Here is an 18,838-nt window from a genome sequence, read left to right on the forward strand (position 1 = left end):
ATGATGCAGTGCCACCTTCCGTTTGCCTTTAAGGAACTATTACCACGAAATGTTCATGAAGCAATTGCAGGGATAAGTGGTTTCTTCCGCGATTTATGCACAAGATCAGTGACTCTTGAAGGTATTGAAAATTTGAAGACTAACATAGCCGCGATTCAGTGCAACCTTGAGAAGATATTTCCTCCCTCATTTTTTGATGTTATGGAGCATCTTATTATTCACCTGGTAAGAGAATTGGAACTTGGTGGTCCTGTGCAGTATAGATGGATGTATCTGTATGAGCGGTATATGTTCCATTTGAAGAAGATGGTGAAAAATTTAAGTAGGATGGAAGGTTCTATAGTCGCACAGATGATCAATGAAGAAACTTCAAACTTTGCCGAGTACTACTTTCCAGCAGAAGTTCAGACCAAAAACAGAAGACCTGCTCGGCATGATGATAGAGGCGAACGGGCAACATATCATGTTACGGTTCCAGACATTTTCACAGACGTTGGACGACTTAGCGGAAAACCAAAGGACCGTCGACTTACTGAGCAGGAGCGCAGTTATTTGCAAACATATTTGTTCACCAACTGCGAAGATGTTCTTCAATATGAGAGGATTTTCATGGCAGAAAAGCGGTTCGAATATAGATACGCCACAGAGGACGAACTAGAAGAAATGAAGCAGAGAGAATTTGCTGGATGGATGTTTACTTATGTGAGTGCTGGTTTGGCCAGAGGTGAAACATTTGACGATTGGATACGCGAGATGGTCGTTGGACCAAACTTTGTTGTGAAGTCATATCCGAGATTTTGTACTCGAGGATATGCATTCACAACTCAGAAGAGGAGACGTTCGAGTACGACTTATGATGCTGGCGTTTGTTCTGCATCAGGAGATGATGTATACTACAGACACATACATGAGATTTTGGAAATCAAGTATTTGGGCATGGTTGGATTGCGCTGTACTGTTTTCTATTGTGATTGGCACGACAACACTCTAGATCGAGGTGTGAGAACAGATGCATTTGGTGTTACATCAGTAAATTCGAGACGGAAGCTGCAATATTATGATCCTTTCATTCTTGCTTCTCAGGCCGATCAGGTTTGTTATATCAAGTACCCCCGGGTAAGGAACAGAGATGATCCATGGGTTACTGTTACAAGACTCAACCCGAGAGGCCAAGTTCAGGGAAGTTCTGAGCTGGAAGACCCACTACAACCAAGTGCAGCAGAAGATATAGGTGGAGTTGGCCTTGTAGTCGATTTAACCGACTTCGGAGAGGAAGCCGCAGTTCACGTAGAGGATGAACCAGTGATTGGAGAGTTTCACCAAGATCCAGATTCAGATTCATCTGGTGATGATGACTCGGAAACAAACTAGCGTCGACTTTTTTTTTTTTAAATATAAATACCGAGGAAATTCTGAGGGCAGATAGGTTTTCCTCGGAATTTCCTCAGAATAGACCTTGTCGATTTAGAGATTTGATATATTCCGAGGAAATTTCGAGGAACTAGGGGTTTTAAACCGAAAACAACGTTTTGCGGATTGAATAACACGTATATAACCTTCATTAAGTGTCTTAACCAGATTATGAAGTCAAACTTTGGTTTTTTACCCAATAACAAACACTTTTACGATTGCATGAACGAAAACCACACAACGTAAGAGAAAAACTTATACACTTTAATAAACGGTAAAGGGAATACTTTCAATTATTTTTGAAATTTTGTTATTTCATGGTTTATGATCATCTATACAAAGAATCCTCAATGGTATGCATTATAATTGTATAAGAAATGAAATACGGCGAAAAAAATCGTTGTTTTGAAACCCCAAACCCTGGTTCCTCAGAATTTCCTCGGTAATTACCGAGGGTATTCCGAGGAAACCTGATTCCTCGAACTATTTTCATTTAACCGGGTAAACCAAGCCGCCAAATATTTCGCGAAAATTGAATTAATGATTTCCGAGGAAATTCCGACGGATATATTAAATAATTCCGAGGAAATTCCGACGGATAATTTCCGTCGGACGCCTCATTTTATTAGGTCGAACCAGATCTTCTTCCCCATTTCTCTCTTCCTCTCCGCCGAACTCTCTCTTCTCTCTCGCGATTTCCGCCGTTTCCTCCCGTTTCTCTCGGCGATTTCCGGCGAATCCGCCCTAATCCTCCTCAGCTCCTACCATACATCTCCCTCTCCATTACCCGCTCGGGGTTCGCCCAGCCATAATCAGGATTCCGTTTCGCCCCACAGCTCCTACCATACATCTCCCTCTCCATTACCCGCTCCTGCTGCTCCCGCTCCCGCTGCTGCACCCGCTCCTGCTCCTTCGGGTCCTCCGGGAGTGATGAGTGTTGCGGAGTTGGTTCGACAGCCCGGTCGTGACCATCTTCCCTATCTCACTCCGTATCCACATGGACGGGGTCAAACATGGTGATTAAACTTTTATTTTTTTCCTTAAAATTTGATTCATTATTAATAATTTGTTCTTTTTATTAGGTTCAACCGATCCGGGAACAGGATCAGCGCATGGATCAACCGTATGATGTACTCGGCCCTCGACAAGGGACATCCGACTTTCACTGACTTCCCTCCCGAGAAGCAGCATCTGTGGTTTCGTCAGTTTGCGGTAAGTATTCTAATTTTTTACTTATATTTTTTATTTATTAAAACTATTTTTTGTAATTATTAAACTATTTTCTATATTTATTACACATTTTAAATATTATTAAAACTATTTTTTGTAATTATTAAACTATTTTGGGATTTATTAAAACTATTTTTTAATTATTAAACTATATTTTATTTATTAAAACTTTTTTTTGTAATTATTAAACTATTTATATTTTTGTCATTAAAAATTATTTTTAAACTATTTCAGCAAGAATTCAACTGGAATTCCGATGATACGCTCTCTATCTATCACCACTTCGTCCATAAAGTTATGGACAACTATGGGAAGCAGATGTACGAGTGGAAGAAGAAGTGGGAAGCAAACAATGTAGTTTTTAATTTATTAACAATTTTTTAATTTATTAAACTATTTTTTTAATTATTTAACTATTTTCTTTTTTTTTTAATTAAAAGGTCCCAAAGTCGATGAACGACACGGTCTGGAAGGAGTTGTGTGCGCATTAGGATAAGGAAGAGACGAAAGAAACTTCTTCCACCAACTCCAACAACCGCAGGAGCGACCGTAAAGGGAAGGGCATCTACAAGCATAACTTGGGTGCTCAATCTATTGCCACTCTGGGGGATCGCATGGTAAGTTCAACCGCTTTTTCTTCAATTATTTAAGTTTCAGAACTTTATTTTTTGTGCATTTCTTCAAATTTCTAATATTTGTTTAATTTATGTTTTTTCAAGGCGGAAGAAAATGAGGGCGAGCCGGTTGATGATCTCGCCCTAATGAAAAGGGCGTATACCAACAAGAAGACCGGTCAGATTGATGATGGTCTTGTGAGGGACGTGGTCAGCCTGGTCCAAACTCAGGTGTATGACGAAGTGTCTCAGCTTCAAACCGATGATGACGATTCGGCGGCTGCGACCAACTTGTCCCGGGTTCGAATCAACGAAATCGTTGAATCGGTAAGTTCTTTTTTTTAAGTTTAATTCATTTATTTCTTGATTTTTATTTTATCATCTTTTTATATTATTTAAATTTAATTATTTAATATTTCAGTCGGTTCCAAAGAAGAAGGGACGTTTGGTGGGTTTGGGTCGTCGCTCCCGGTCGGCTGCTCCTTCTTCTGCACCACCGCCCTATGTCGATCCAGAAGTACTTACGGCTCAGCTGAAGGACAAGGATGATCGCATATCTGCGTTGGAGACTCAGATGGCAGCTCAACAGGCGGACTATGAGACACAGAAGAGGCTGAACGAGCAAATGATGGAGATGAAAGATTATGAGATTTGTTTAAGCCATTATGAGAATTATGAAGAAGGTGAAGAGAATCGAGAGAGAGAGAGAGAGTGAGAGAGAATCGCATAAGACTAAAGAGAAGAGGAACTCATTTCCTTGATTCATTTGGTTCTGGTTACATGCCTTAAATAGATACAACAATGAATAAACTAATGGCAAGTTGACATAGAAGAAAAGAATAAACAAAGGGGACTGATCAAGGCAAGGTGCGCACAGCAAAGGTGGAAAGCGACAGCACCAAACGGCTCTCTCTCCTTTGAACCACCTTGTCCTCTTCTTCAACGGATCCTTTCTCTTGGCCGACATCATTTAAATATCTTAAGGCAAGTATCACATCCTCCTTGATCACAGATAAGTCTCCTCTTGTCTTGCACGCCAAGTTAGATCAAACTTGTACGGACAAGCACACTTTGATCACTCCGGATGCATGTCTTGACTTGATCTCTTCTTCCTCTATGTCATTCATGCTCTCATGTCAACACTCCCCCTCAAGCTTGACCATGTGGGACAAGTCAAGCTTGGACTCCATGAAGCTATTCCCTCATTAAAACCTTAGTTAGGAAAAACCTCATGGGACAAAACCCTAACCAAGGAAAAAGAGTAGAACACTTCATGGAAGGAGAGATCAATGACATGGAAGATCCGTGAGTCCAAGTTTAGGATGAATGAACTCACAAACCTTGCTGCTGGCTGCCTTGGTGAATATGTCAGCTAGTTGATCTTCACTTCTTGTGTAGCATGGAAGAATCACTTGCTGCTCCACTGCTTGTCTCACCTTGTGACAGTCCACTTCTATATGCTTAGTCCTCTCATGGAACACAGAGTTTGATGCAATGTGTATTGCTGCCTGATTGTCACAATGCATAGTCATTGGCGTGGAGATCTCTATGCCCAAGTCCTTTAGCAGTCCCTTGATCCATATGAGTTCACTAGTAAGCTTCCTCATAGATCGGTACTCTGCCTCAGCACTTGAGCAAGAGACCACCTTCTGCTTCTTGCTCTTCCATGTGACTAGGTTTCCTCCAATAAAGGTGCAATAGCCTGTGGTTGATCTCCTATCAACTCGATCTCCAGCCCAATCAGCATCACAATACCCAACAACTTCAGTACTCTTGTTGCAAGCCATCCACACTCCTTGACCTGGCGCCTCTCTTAAGTATCTCAAGATCCTTTCCACCATGTTCCAATGATGTACCTTAGGAGCTTGCATATGTTGGCTTACTTGGTTCACAGCAAAACACACATCCGGCCTTGTGATAGTAAGATATATAAGCTTCCCAACCATTCTTCTATACCTCTTGACATCCTCAAAGGGAGTTGCATCAAACTCCCCCTCACGCATAACCTTGTAGCCTTCTTCTAGTGGTGTCTTGGCCACTCTTCCTCCAAGGTCTCCTGCCTCCTTTAGAATGTCCAAAGTATACTTTCTTTGGGACAGAAACAATCCTTCCTTTGTTCTGCACATCTCAATGCCGAGGAAGTACTTCAGCTCTCCTAGATCCTTGATGTCAAATGCAGTCTTGAGGAATGTCTTGGTTGAGTTGATTCCCTCCTTGTTACTACCAGTGATGATGATATCATCCACATAGACTAGGATTACCACAATCCCTTGCTTGCTTGTGAGAGTAAAGAGTGTATGATCAGCTTGAGACTTCACAAAGCCTCTTCCATTCAGTGTAGTACTTAGCTTGTGGTACCAGGCTCTTGGTGATTGCTTTAAGCCATAGATAGCCTTTCTGAGTCTAAGAACATTCCCTGGTTTCACCATCTCTTCCATTCCGGGAGGTGGCCTCATGTATACTTCATCTTCTAGTTCACCTTGCAAGAAAGCATTCTTCACATCCATTTGCCAAAGATCCCACTCTAGGTTCACTGCTAGTGAGAGAACTATCCGGATTGTATGAAGCTTGGCCACTGGTGCAAAGGTGTCTAGATAGTCTTCTCCATACACTTGTGTGTATCCCCTTGCCACCAGCCTGGTCTTCTTTCTTTCTGGTTTCCCATTTGCAAGATACTTGATGGTGTGTATGAGTCTACTGGTCACGGCTTTCTTCCCTCTTGGAAGCTCTGTCTCATACCAGGTGTTGTTTCTTTCCATAGCTCCCATTTCATCATTCACTGACTCCCTCCATTCATCATTGTCCATAGCTTCTGCATATGTTCTTGGTATCCATTCCTGATCCAATGAACCCACAAAGGCTTGATGTTCTTCTGGATAGTAAGCAAGGGAGCACACGGCACTGGGTGGATGAGCTACTGCCTCTGCGTTGAAGTATACTCTAGTGTTGTTCCAGTTTGAAACCGGTTTCCTCTCTCTTGTGCTTCTCCTAAGCTGCTGCACCTCTTGTACATCTTCTTGTCCACTTGATTCGACTCCTCCAGAGTTCACATCAGTGGTTTGGTCAGCCTCTTGCTGCATCTGCTCATCCGGATCATGAACATTAGGATCATTGCCCTCAGCCTCATGATCATTGTTGTTCCCCCATTCAGGATCAGGATGAGGATGTGGGGTTGTGGTAGAATCTTGTGGAGCTCTCACTGTCTCCGGAACAGCTCCAGTCTCCTGAGTGCCAGCAGATGGAAACAAACTGATTCCCAAGTTCTGCATAAGCCGCCTTAGTGTGTCTGCTCTGTCTGAGGACGGTTGAGAGAGATCTTTGAGCTCATCCCAACTTTTCTTCTCAAAGTATCCTCTGGATTCCACAAACTTCACATCTCTGGAGACTAAGACCTTCCTGGCCTCTGGAACATAGCATTTATACCCCTTTTGGGTAGTGGAATAGCCAAGAAAAACTGCCTTGGTGCTCCGTGGCTCAAGCTTGTTTCTCTGTCCATCTGGCTGCAAGACATAACACAAGCAACCAAATACACGTAAATGATCAATAGAGGGTTTTCTTTTGTTCATTACCTTATATGGTGTGAGGTCACCAAGGATTCTGGTTGGAGTGCGGTTGATCAGATAACATGCTGTCATGACTGCATCACTCCAGAACCGCTTAGGAACATTGGTCTGAAACATCATGGATCTGGCCACGCCCATAAGGTGCCGATTTTTCCTCTCAGCCACTCCATTCTGTTGGGGTGTATATGGACAGCTCGTTTGATGAAGTATTCCATGCTTGGCCAGGTAATTTTTGAAACCATGACTTGTGTATTCCCCCCCATTGTCTGACCTGAACACTTTGATCTTAACATTGAATTGATTAGTTATGTAAGTTTGGAAATTAATGAAAGCATCTAGCACTCTATCTTTAGTTGGAATCATAGTCAGCCAAGTATATTTTGATTTCTGATCTATAAAAGTGACAAAATACTTATGATTCTCCCTAGATATGCATGGTGCAGTCCAAACATCAGAGTGTATAAGATCAAAGCAATTTTCATAGATTGTAGATGACTTAGGGAAAACGGTCTTGCAATGTTTACCAAGGATACAAGCTTCACAGCCATCATTTTTAAAAGAAATATCAGGTAACGACAAGTTCAGTGCACGGGAATGAGGATGGCCTAGCCTAGCATGCCACAATACATCATGATCTAAGACAGGAATTGAACTAAAAGCTGAAGATAGATAAGAAGGAGTCTTGGCGTCTTCAAGAAGGTAGAGATCTCCCTTTGTCACACCTTTGCCAATCAACTTAAGAGTCTCAATATCCTGAAACACAACTTCATTAGGACTAAATATGACATTACAATTTAGATCAGTAGTAGCCCTTTTTACAGAAAGAAGGTTAGAGGCAAAAGTAGGCATATAGAAAGCTTTAGAGTCTTTATCAAACAGCTTAAGTGTTCCTACTCCCTTAATTGGAATTTTATCACCATTAGCTATCATCACATTGCCTATCACAGGTTCTATGTTACTAATCAAGTTAACATCACTTATCATATGGTGAGAGGCGCCTGAGTCTATAACTAAAGGCTTAACTCTCTCAGTTTGGTGAGCTACTTGATAAGAAGTAAAGAGACCTCTAGGCGTGTGATAAGTAGCATTAAGAGAAGTTCCAAGGGTGTTACCGGACTCCTTAAGAGCTTTGATGAGAGCCTCAATGTCAGACTTCTTGATGGTATCATCATGGCCCTGCTTTTTCTCCTCAACAGCTTGAGAGCGGTTGGATGTTTCTCCAATGTCACCCGAGTAGTTGGCCCTTCCTTCAGTTCTGAATTTGGCCGGTTTGAGATGTGGGTGAAGGATCCAGCACTTGTCCTTCCCATGACCCTTCTTCTTGCAGTGGTCACACACCCACACCTTCCTATCCTCAGGCTTATAGTATCCTTTGTTGGCTACTCCGGCAGGTTTGTTCTCGGCTCCTTCAGCTTGATTGGCCATCACCATCTCTCCCTTTCTCTTAAAGAGACCCACTGAGCCGTGCTCCTTTTGGATCTCCGCACACACTTCATCAAGGGAGGGAAGCTCCTTGTTCCTCAGTATGTGCCTGATTAGGTCATCATACCCTGGGTTAAGGGTAAGTAGTAAGGCAAAGACCTTATCCTGCTCTCTCCTCTCATGGAGAACATCTGGGTCGACAGTGGCTGGCCTGAGCATCTCTAGCTCGGCCCATAGGGACCTGAATTTCCCAAAGTGAGCATCAAAGTCTGTGTCCTCTTGACTGAGAGAGTTGATGGCTCCTTTCACTTCATACACCTTGCTTATGTTGGATTTATTAGCATATACCTTCTTAAGAGTATCCCACAACTCTTTGGAGGTCTCACAAAAGGCATAAGCCTCTTGGAGAGAAGGAGCGAGGCTATTCTGGATGATAGACAACACCATGAGGTCCTCCTGACCTTTCTTCTTCTCCCCAGCATCCGCAATCACCACCTCTTTGCCATCCTCTCCTAGGACAGTCTTCTTGGTGGGGCGGCCTTCTTCAACAACTTCCCAAAGACCTCTGCCTCCGAGAGCTGTTTTGGCAAGTCTTGCCCATGTCAGGTAGTTAGGACCCTTGAGTGTGACTGGTATCATCACCATCTTTGTGTTCTCAGAGGTATCCATCAAGAGAGAAAAGAAAAGAAAAGGTTTCGGATGGTTTTTGCTACTTTTGGCAAATTCTGGAAACAAAGAATCAAGAACAAGATGAACTTTGCCAAAAATAGAATTTAGAACTCAGAGAATCTGCGGAAGAAAGAAAAAGGTTTAGGTCTCAAGAGTAAGGTTGCTCTGATACCATGAAAGATTATGAGATTTGTTTAAGCCATTATGAGAATTATGAAGAAGGTGAAGAGAATCGAGAGAGAGAGAGAGTGAGAGAGAATCGCATAAGACTAAAGAGAAGAGGAACTCATTTCCTTGATTCATTTGGTTCTGGTTACATGCCTTAAATAGATACAACAATGAATAAACTAATGGCAAGTTGACATAGAAGAAAAGAATAAACAAAGGGGACTGATCAAGGCAAGGTGCGCACAGCAAAGGTGGAAAGCGACAGCACCAAACGGCTCTCTCTCCTTTGAACCACCTTGTCCTCATCTTCAACGGATCCTTTCTCTTGGCCGACATCATTTAAATATCTTAAGGCAAGTATCACATCCTCCTTGATCACAGATAAGTCTCCTCTTGTCTTGCACGCCAAGTTAGATCAAACTTGTACGGACAAGCACACTTTGATCACTCCGGATGCATGTCTTGACTTGATCTCTTCTTCCTCTATGTCATTCATGCTCTCATGTCAACAGGAGATGATGAAGAGGATGTACCCGAACGAGGTGTTCCCGAACATTCAAGACTCGTAGTTTTTTTTTTTTTCAAAAACTCGGAATGTTTTATTTTTAATTGTACAACTTTGAATATTATCTAATATGTTTTCAATTTTAATTTTAATTTTTATATTTTCGAATTTAAATTTCAAAAATTTTAATTTTTAAAAAAAAATAATTTTTTAAAAAAAATTAATTTTTTTCGAAATTCCAAGGAAAAGCACCCTCGGAAATTTCCGACAAACTTGTCCTCGGAATAAGTCGTCGGAATATACCGAGGGGAGAGTTCCTCGGAAATTTCCGAGGGAAAGAAGTTCCTCGGAATTTTCCGAGGGCCACGTTCCTCGGAAATTCCCGATGAAAATTCCGAGGAATGTTTCGTCGGAACTTCCGAGGATTGGACCATCGGAAAATCCATCGAAATATTCCGAGGAAGACCTCCCTCGGTATATTCCGAGGAACTTTCCGACGAACTTATTGTCCTCGGAGTTTTCTCAGAATTTAGTTTCCTCGGAATTCCGTCGGAAATTTCCGAGGGATTTCTGAGGAAATATGAATTTCCGAGGAGTTATTTTCGAGGACTTTTCTCGTGAGGACTTTTTTCGTCGGTATGTCCTCGGAATAGCGTTATTCCGACGACATACCGACGATTTTTTCCTTCAGTATGCCGCTGTTTTCTTGTAGTGAAGGGTTGTATTGTGCCTTTGGAGAAATACATGTACCGAGGTTAATGAGGAGATTTCGAAGGGTAGTTGGAGGGGAAATCCTGAGCGGATGACAAATGAGATTGCTGCAGGTTTTGTTAAATTAATCTTCTACTTATTTATATAAATTATATGCATGCTTTAGTATACATATTGACTGTTGACTGATGTATATCTTGTTGCCTTTTAGCATATGATCTCTTGAGTACGGATGGAAAAAACTTGGATGTGGCCATCTGGTATAATGCGACATATTACAGTGGCGGTCCTCAAAACAAGCCTTTGGTCCGAGTTCCCCGCTTGATCAGTCTGGTATGAACTTAGGTCTTGGAATATGTCTTTTCTTTCTATATGTTTCATTAAGTGAACCGGTCAAAAACTGCAGGTATCAAGTGCTTATTTAAAGTTTCTGAAAGGCCCTGGGACAAAGATACTATTCGAGTTTGTCAAAGAAATTCCTAAGAACTCTACTGAAAGCAATTCAGATATTGCATCTCTGTTTGGTCTGCTTTTCTTCACTTGGGTTATTCTTCTTATGTTCCCTGTAAGTTGTATATTATTACTACGGTTAAATACTTTTAGGTCCATTACTAAACTCCACAACATATTTACTCATCATCCTAATGTAATTTTTTTTTTTGCAGGTGATTTTGACATCATTGGTGTATGAGAAACAAGAACGTTTAAGAATTTATAAACAAACCACTAGGCTCTCGCTTTCTAGTTTTGTCTATTGACCACTGTTGATCGATGATTCTATGTAAATATCGATCGATGTACTTTCCGAAACGTTGACCGATTATTCGATAGGAATATCGATCGCTATTGGTCAAGCGTTAATGTGCGGGTTGAATATGCTCACTAAGCTCACTAGATCAGCTCTCGCCTTACTCTTAGCAAGTCTTAGCTCAATTAGAATGGTTTCAGGATGAAATGCAAGCTATCGCTAATATCTAACAATCCTAGGGCAAGTTCTAGGTAGCTAATCTAGAATCAGACATTAATGATAATCCTAAAGATTAATATCACAACTTAGCAATCTATAGTTGGGGCTAATCCCTCATAACCTATTTAAATCCTAAAATCTAACAAGATACTACTAAGACATGGCTAAGCAATTCATGACATCAATAAGGTATAAAAACTGCATTAGATAAATAGATAGATATTAATGGAGTTCCAATCACAAATAACTTTGGATCTTCTCTCCAATCTACTAAAAATCCTAGAAACTTTTGCTGTGAAAAACAGTAAAACAAGAAACACACTTTTCCTCTAACATGTTGGCAAAGGTTATATAATTAGGTTAAAATCGTCAGGGGTAATCTTGTAAATAGGTGAAGACTTGGGTTCAAAGTCGTCTGGGACCAAACGGGCTTTCTGCGCGCTTCGCTGTCGATCGATGTCACGATGTAAACATCGATCGATTATTCTTCCTCAATGTCGACCGATGGTCGTTCTCGATGGTCATCTCGAGTGCTTACTCCAAATATCTCCAAGATGCTCCAAAATCATCACTTTACTCCAAATCACTTCTAATCCTATAAATATGCTAAATAGACTCTATAATATAATAATTAGTAGTTAAAACATTTATAACCCATAGGTAAAAGTACGTCAAATCCATGGTCTATCAGATATACAATTATTAAATTTTACAACAGTTTTTTGTGTAATTTAATTCTGTTTATTCTATTTTATTTTTGCAAGAGTTTTCTGTGGACAACAAACAATAAAGAGACTTGTCATATGACCCATGTTAAAACCTCATAAGACGACAACAAACCATGTAAACAATCGGGTATTTGCACTACACACACAAGCATTATAGTGTACTAGTATTATCCCCGTGCCAACGCACGGTTTACTTTCACTATTTTCCAAATTATCTGATAAGTTATAAGGATTCAACGCATAAAAATAAAATTTTATTTTAGTCATATTTTCTAAACCTAGATAACACATATAAAACTTGATTAAATATTTCACTGAATATTTACTTGCACCCATTTTCATATTAAAATATGTTTCTCGTAGAAATTTCATTGATAGATTAGTAAAATTAGTGATGTTAAAAAGATAGTAAAATCAACAAACTATAAATAAGATATACATATATTTCCCATACAGCTTCTCTGTTTATTTTAGTCATATTTTCTAAACCTAGATAACACATGTTTAACCGCACTCTGTTTTTCTAGTTTTTTTCTAACTTTTTTTAAAAATGTCTACGTACAAAGCTTCATCTATCTAAACATATTTTAGATAATTACAATTTTAAATGTAATCAGTTTACCTCTTTCACAGGAATAACCACGCTTTGAATCAAATAACTTCATGCTTCTAATAGTAATATCCTCTAAAACAAATCTCTGGTTTTCACTCTTTAAAAAAAATAGAATACAAAATAGAAGTAAAGTATGATATCAACTTGAATCATGTAGAAAGAATCATAAAAATCAGATTTTTAAATGATCGATTTGAATAAAGATATCTGCTGCACTCAAAACCTACATAAAAAGACAAAGAAAGTGAAACTGTTGAGAAAAATCAAAAAAGAAGAATCGAAAGATAAAAATAGTTAACTGAACTCTATATATGAGATAGGCAGTTAGTATCAGGAGTTACTGAATTCATGGAACGTGTGATGATATCAGTTCGAGGAAAAACAGTGATTTAATAATTTTGCAATTACGTAATCAAAAATTTTTTTTTTTTTAAACCATTACACATGTCAAAATTTTATTGTTTGAGTGACTTATGCTTTAGTATATAAGGGATTTAGGTATATACACATTTTAGTTGTTCCCCCACAATTTTTTTAAGTTGCAATTACTGCGTTGTTTCTATTGCTTAAATTAAATATGAAACACTAATTTCTCTCTCTTGCACAGGTGGAAGACGGAGAAACCAAAAAACTCTGCAGTTTCCAGCCGCATGGAACCTCATCACAACTATTTTCAGCACGTGTACTTGTATGCACCATCATAAATCGCTTTCATTTTTTTGGCTATGTAATCAATCTTTGTACCTCTGCTTTAATGACTCATAAAAAAATCAAGTGGATTAACACACAAATTCTAGCCGGATATACTTTAAATAAGTTTTACATTTCTCTAAAAAATGGAAATATATCTAATAGCATATAACAGTCTTTTTCAATTTTTAACTCAATAACATATATAATATCATTTAACATTTTTATATATTTTACATGTGATTTTAAATTAATTTTAGCTTCATTGTTATATAGCTAACATATTTAACTATATATAAAAAAAATATTTATCTGGCATATTTAATATTTTATAACAATTTATTTTTTGGTTTAGTCTTTTAAATTCAGTATTTGATGGCTAATATATATATAATGTTGTATAATAATTATTTTATCCGCCATATCTATTGTGAAATATTTTTAAAGATTGTAATGTTGTAACAATTAGTTTTTATGTATTTAAAAATTAACCGCTAAAATTTATTATTACACGACTAGCATATTTAATAACATGTAACAATTTATTTATCCAGTATATCTACTAATTTATAACAGTTTATTTTCGGTTTAGATTTGTAAATTCATCGTTAGACGGTTAATATATGTATAATATTGTATACCAATTAATTTATCCATGATATCATATCTGGAATTAATTCTAGTATTTATTTCAATTTTACGGACATGTTTATCAAATATTCTTAATATGAGTTCTACCTCGCCGAGTTCAACTTTTTCGTTCCTCTTTTGTTTGAAGATTCTTTGGGTCACTCCTTAAGACGATCAATACGACTCAGTCTCAGAACTAGTTTGCGCACAAACCGAGCAAAGATCCCGTGGCGTTTGTCCTGAAGAAAACTGTTTTTGTATTACATGAAAGTAATTTCAGAATTTAGTGAATGTGTGTGTGTATGTGATCAAGTGATTATATAGACCAGTGATTATGTAGATCATTATCTGGAACACATCTTCAATTTTTTAGATTCATCAGGAAAAAAAAAAAGAAAAAAAAACAAAGGAAGAAGATAGGAAATAAGGTGGGGGAAGAAGAAAACGATAATGAAAGAGAAAATAAAAATTTTATTTACTTTTAGAAATCATACAATTCTTACCAGAGGGTTCCAAAAGTAATTTCACATATTATTATTATTATTATTTTTTTTGGCATCAAACAAACTTCAATATAGAATCATTCTAGTTCTTCGTGGCGAGCTTCTAGAGCAGGCAAGAAGGGGACCAGTGAGTTTACAACCGCAGAGCAGTATGCACGTGAACGTCCTCCTTTAGCCAAGGAGTCCGCACGGATGTTACAAGAACGCGGTAAAAATGTTAAAACAACACTCTGAAACTTAGAAAGCAAGTATTTAATTTCATCCAACTTTGTTGATAGGCCCGGCCATACTTCGTCTTTGTTCACTAGGTTCACCAGTTGTTGACAGTCTGAGGCGAAATTGATATCATCGAGATCTCTCGCTCGAGCTTCTTTCATTTCCCAGATGATACCCTCCGCTTCGGCCTGAATAAGTGACTGAACTCTGTGTGTACAACTTTCTCCTTGAAGGATCTCTTCCTCCGCCTCCAAAATTACGAATCCCATCCCCATCCATTCATCACTCGCTGCCCACAAGCCATCTACTTGACAAGTGTACCGACGATCCGTTCTAGTATGTGATGATGGTAGGGATTGGTATATTTGTGTTGATGATTCGTCTTCTTCTGTTATATCTTCTCCTAGCTGTGCTACCTTCCATGTTTCAGCTTCTTGTTGCGCCAGTTGAAGGGTATCGAGAGGAGAAATATCTTTTGCATTGAAGCACTTCTCGTTCCTTGCCTTCCACACGTACCAAATCAGCCAAGGAAACATTGAGAAGCCATTCTCTCTTTCTGCTGGAGCCACCTGTTGCAGTAGATATTCAAAATTCGCATATAAGGAAGTACTCGGGAAAAGCCCCGGAGGTGTTGGAATCGACGAGAGAATCCAGCATTGAAAGGCAGGTGGACATTCAAAAAGTATATGATTTATATTTTCGATCTCAGCTCCACATCGTTGACAGGTAGTATCTGTCCCACAATGCCTTTCGACCAGCTTGCTTGCCAAAGACACACAGCCCGAGAGGGCCTGCCAAAGGAAGTGTTTGATCTTTCTTGCCGTTTTTAGTTTCCAGACCTTTTTCTTCAACGGTGTTATGCTTGGTTCGACTAGCGGGTTAAAACTTTGGTTTCTCCTCTGTTCGACTGCAATATCGTAACCTGATCTCACCGTATAATGTCCGGACTTCGTATGTTTCCAGCAGTACCCATCTGTTCTCCCTGTTTTACTTATCTTGATTGCCATGATACGCGGAATGTCCTCAGCTTGAATCACCTCTGAGATGAAACCCTCATCCCATTCTTTTGTTTCGAAGTTTATGAGATGATGGACTCTTAGCTCTGTATCAACAACTGCATGTACACTTTTCGCCGGTCTTGCTACTTCTCCGGGGATCCAAGAATCTTCCCACACTTTAGTTTCCGCCCCTGTCCCGATTGTTCTGCATATGTTATCTTCGAGAACCTGTTTTGCCGCCATCAAGCTTCTCCATCCATACGACGGGGAAGAGGCCTTACCCGTTCGCAGAGGGTTCGAGTGACGATAATATCTCCCTTTGAGGACGCGTGCCAGGAGAGAGTTCGGGAACACCAGAAGGCGCCACACCTGTTTCGCCAGCAAGGCTAGGTTAAAATCTCTGAAGTCTATAAAACCCAGGCCTCCTTTCTCCAGTGGAACACATATTTTATCCCAGGCTATCCAGTGGATCCCGCGATTGTTATCTCTTGTACTCCACCAGAATCTCGCCACTGCGGCGGAAAGCTTCTTACATACTCCCTGGGGAACGAGATAACAAGACATGACGAAGGAGGGGATCGCTTGTGCCACCGATTTGATTTCTTGTGCCACCGATTTGATTTGTACCTCTTTCCCTCCTCGTGATAACAGCTTCCCGGACCAGTTGTTGATCCTTCCATTCATTCTTTCTTGGACAAACGCGAACACTTGAGTCTTTGAGCCACAGATCTTTTCTGGCATTCCTAGATACATTCCCATGCCCCCTTCCTTCATAATCCCTAGAGATCTTTTCAGATCAATTTTTGAGGACGTTACGACCTGAGAACCGAACAGAACTGAAGATTTGGATTTATTCAGTTGTTGTCCTGAGGCTTTACCGTAAACGTCAATTATTCGCATCAGTTCCTCGCATTGAGGTGCGTCTGCTCGACAGAAGAACAAACTATCGTCCGCGAATAAGAGATGTGAGACCGGGGGGCATTCTCGTGCAATCTTAATACCGGTTAAAGCTGCTGTAGCTTCAGCATTCTTTATGTGTGAGATCAAAACTTCGGTGCAAAGGATAAATAGGAAGGGCGAGAGCGGGTCGCCTTGCCGTAGTCCTCGCGAGGGTATAATATTCCCTTTTGCTTCACCATTTATCAGTACTTGATATGATACTGATGTTATACATTTCATAACTCTCGCGACCCATTGCTGCTCGAAACCTAGTTTCAGAAGTAAGGCCTCCATGAAACTCCATTCCACTCTATCGTAAGCTTTACTCATATCTGTTTTAACAGCTATATATTTTCCGTTACAGCTAGGATTCGTTCGGAGGGCATGAAACATCTCTTGTGCAACCAAGATATTATCTGTGATCAACCTTTTTGCCACAAAAGCTGATTGAGTCTCGGAAATCAGTTCCGGAAGGATACGTTTCAATCTCGTGGATATGATTTTCGAGATGATCTTGTATCCTACATTGCACAAGCTGATCGGTCTAAACTCTGCCATGGTCGCCGGCCTGTCTGTCTTCGGAATAAGACAGATGTTTGTCTGGTTTAGGCGTTCGTCTAGTTCTCCTGTCTCGAAGAAGTTCCGGACCATGCTGCATACGTCATGTCCGATTTTGTTCCAGAAGCGGTGGTAGAAAAAACTCGTCATCCCATCTGGGCCTGGTGCTTTCTCTGGGTTTATAGTGAAAGTCGCTTCCCTTATCTCCTCATCTTGAGGGATTCTTAAGAGTTGCTGATTAATATCATTGCTAACTGTCGCGGTAACATACCGGAGTGAATCTTCAATATTAGTCGGGTTAGACGAGGAGAAAAGTTGGTCGAAGTATTCCGTCGCCACCATCTCAATACCTTCCTCGGATTCTACCCACTGGCCCATCGAATCTTTTAGTCGTGTGATTCTGTTACGAGCTCGGCGTTGTTTCGTCTTGGCGTGGAAATATTTAGTATTCCTGTCTCCTGCTCGTAACCAGAGAGCTCGGCTTTTTTGTTTCCAGTAGAGCTCCTCATCTCTATAGGCAGCACATAACTTCCATTTAAGTTCCAGCTCTTCCTCACTTGATATAGTGTCGTCTGCCTGTACTCTGTCCAGTTCCTTCTTGAGATTTTCGATGAGCTTTGCATTATTTGTGACATTACTCCTCTTCCACCGGGAGATGGCTGTTCGGCTCTCCTTGATCTTGTCGCACAGGGAGGCGTCTATATCGAGATTTGCTGCATCCCAGGCTCCTAGAACTGCTTGTTTAAAGCCAGCTTTTCCTATCCACCGTTTATCAAATTTAAAACCCTTCCTGTGCCTGTTCTCTCTCGACTGGAATCTCGCAAGTATGGGTCTATGATCAGAACCCCAGCGCATCAAATACTCCACATACGTGTGGGAAAACAGTTGGTGCCAATCTTCATTTCCAACTCCACGGTCAAGACGGCATTGTACTCTCCCTGCTCTCGTCCGACCTGCCCAGGACAGGGAACTACCAACAAAAGGAAAATCAATCATACCACAACATGTCAACATATTTTTAAAAGGTAAAAAAGATGCATCAGATCTCTTTCGTCCTCCTTTCTTTTCCCCATTGTTGGTAATCTCGTTGAAGTCTCCCATGATCAGCCAAGCTCCTGTTCTGTTTATACTCATCCTCATTAGACGTTCCCAAACATTCTCACGGTATTCTATCACCGGATCTCCATACAAAAAAGTGATATACACTTTCTGTCCTTCTATCTTTGCCTCCACATCTATCATACGTTATTGGAGAAACCAATATCGACCTCAGCATCATTCATATAAAATAAAGCCAGTCCACCGCCCCTACCAACAGGATCCACGGTGAACAAATTATCATAACCAAATTCAAACTTAAAATCTTGCATAAAAGAAAAATTGTTTTTTGTTTCTGAAAGAAAAAGGAAATTAGGATGAAAGCAGCGGTGCAACTCCCGTAGGTGTTGCTTAGTTAGGTAGGCTCCTGCCCCCTGACAGTTCCAGGCGATTGCACTCATATCTGAGTACTGGGTGGTTTCTGGGACCCCACCGAACCTGTTACAGCAGTAGATTTCCGGCCTTTAGCCGCCGAAGGATACACCTCAAAACGAGGGATTGGCATCGGGTCTGAGACTTTCGACGAGCTGAGCCGTCCCTGTCTGACCAGTTTGCCTTTTGGTGAGGCACGTCCTCTGATAGCCAGTTTCTTCGACGCTGCAGACC

The 18,838-nt window shown here is 40.3% G+C and overlaps 1 protein-coding gene across 1 annotated transcript; it reads right to left on the reverse strand.

The window, feature by feature from the left end:
- Positions 1–14,500: 14,500 nt before the first annotated feature.
- Positions 14,501–18,376, reverse strand: LOC106427568. Its single transcript, XM_013868292.2, has one exon. The coding sequence runs from the start codon at positions 18,374–18,376 to the stop codon at positions 14,501–14,503; it is 3,876 nt and encodes a 1,291-aa protein (XP_013723746.2).
- Between the last annotated feature and the right edge of the window lie 462 nt (positions 18,377–18,838).

This window comes from Brassica napus, chromosome A1, assembly GCF_020379485.1.
Source record: "Brassica napus cultivar Da-Ae chromosome A1, Da-Ae, whole genome shotgun sequence".
Lineage (NCBI taxonomy): Eukaryota > Viridiplantae > Streptophyta > Magnoliopsida > Brassicales > Brassicaceae > Brassica > Brassica napus.

Coding starts and splice junctions, on each gene's coding strand:
- LOC106427568 (XM_013868292.2), bottom strand. CDS start 18,376: ATGATAGATGTGGAGGCAAAGATAGAAGGACAGAAAGTGTATATCACT.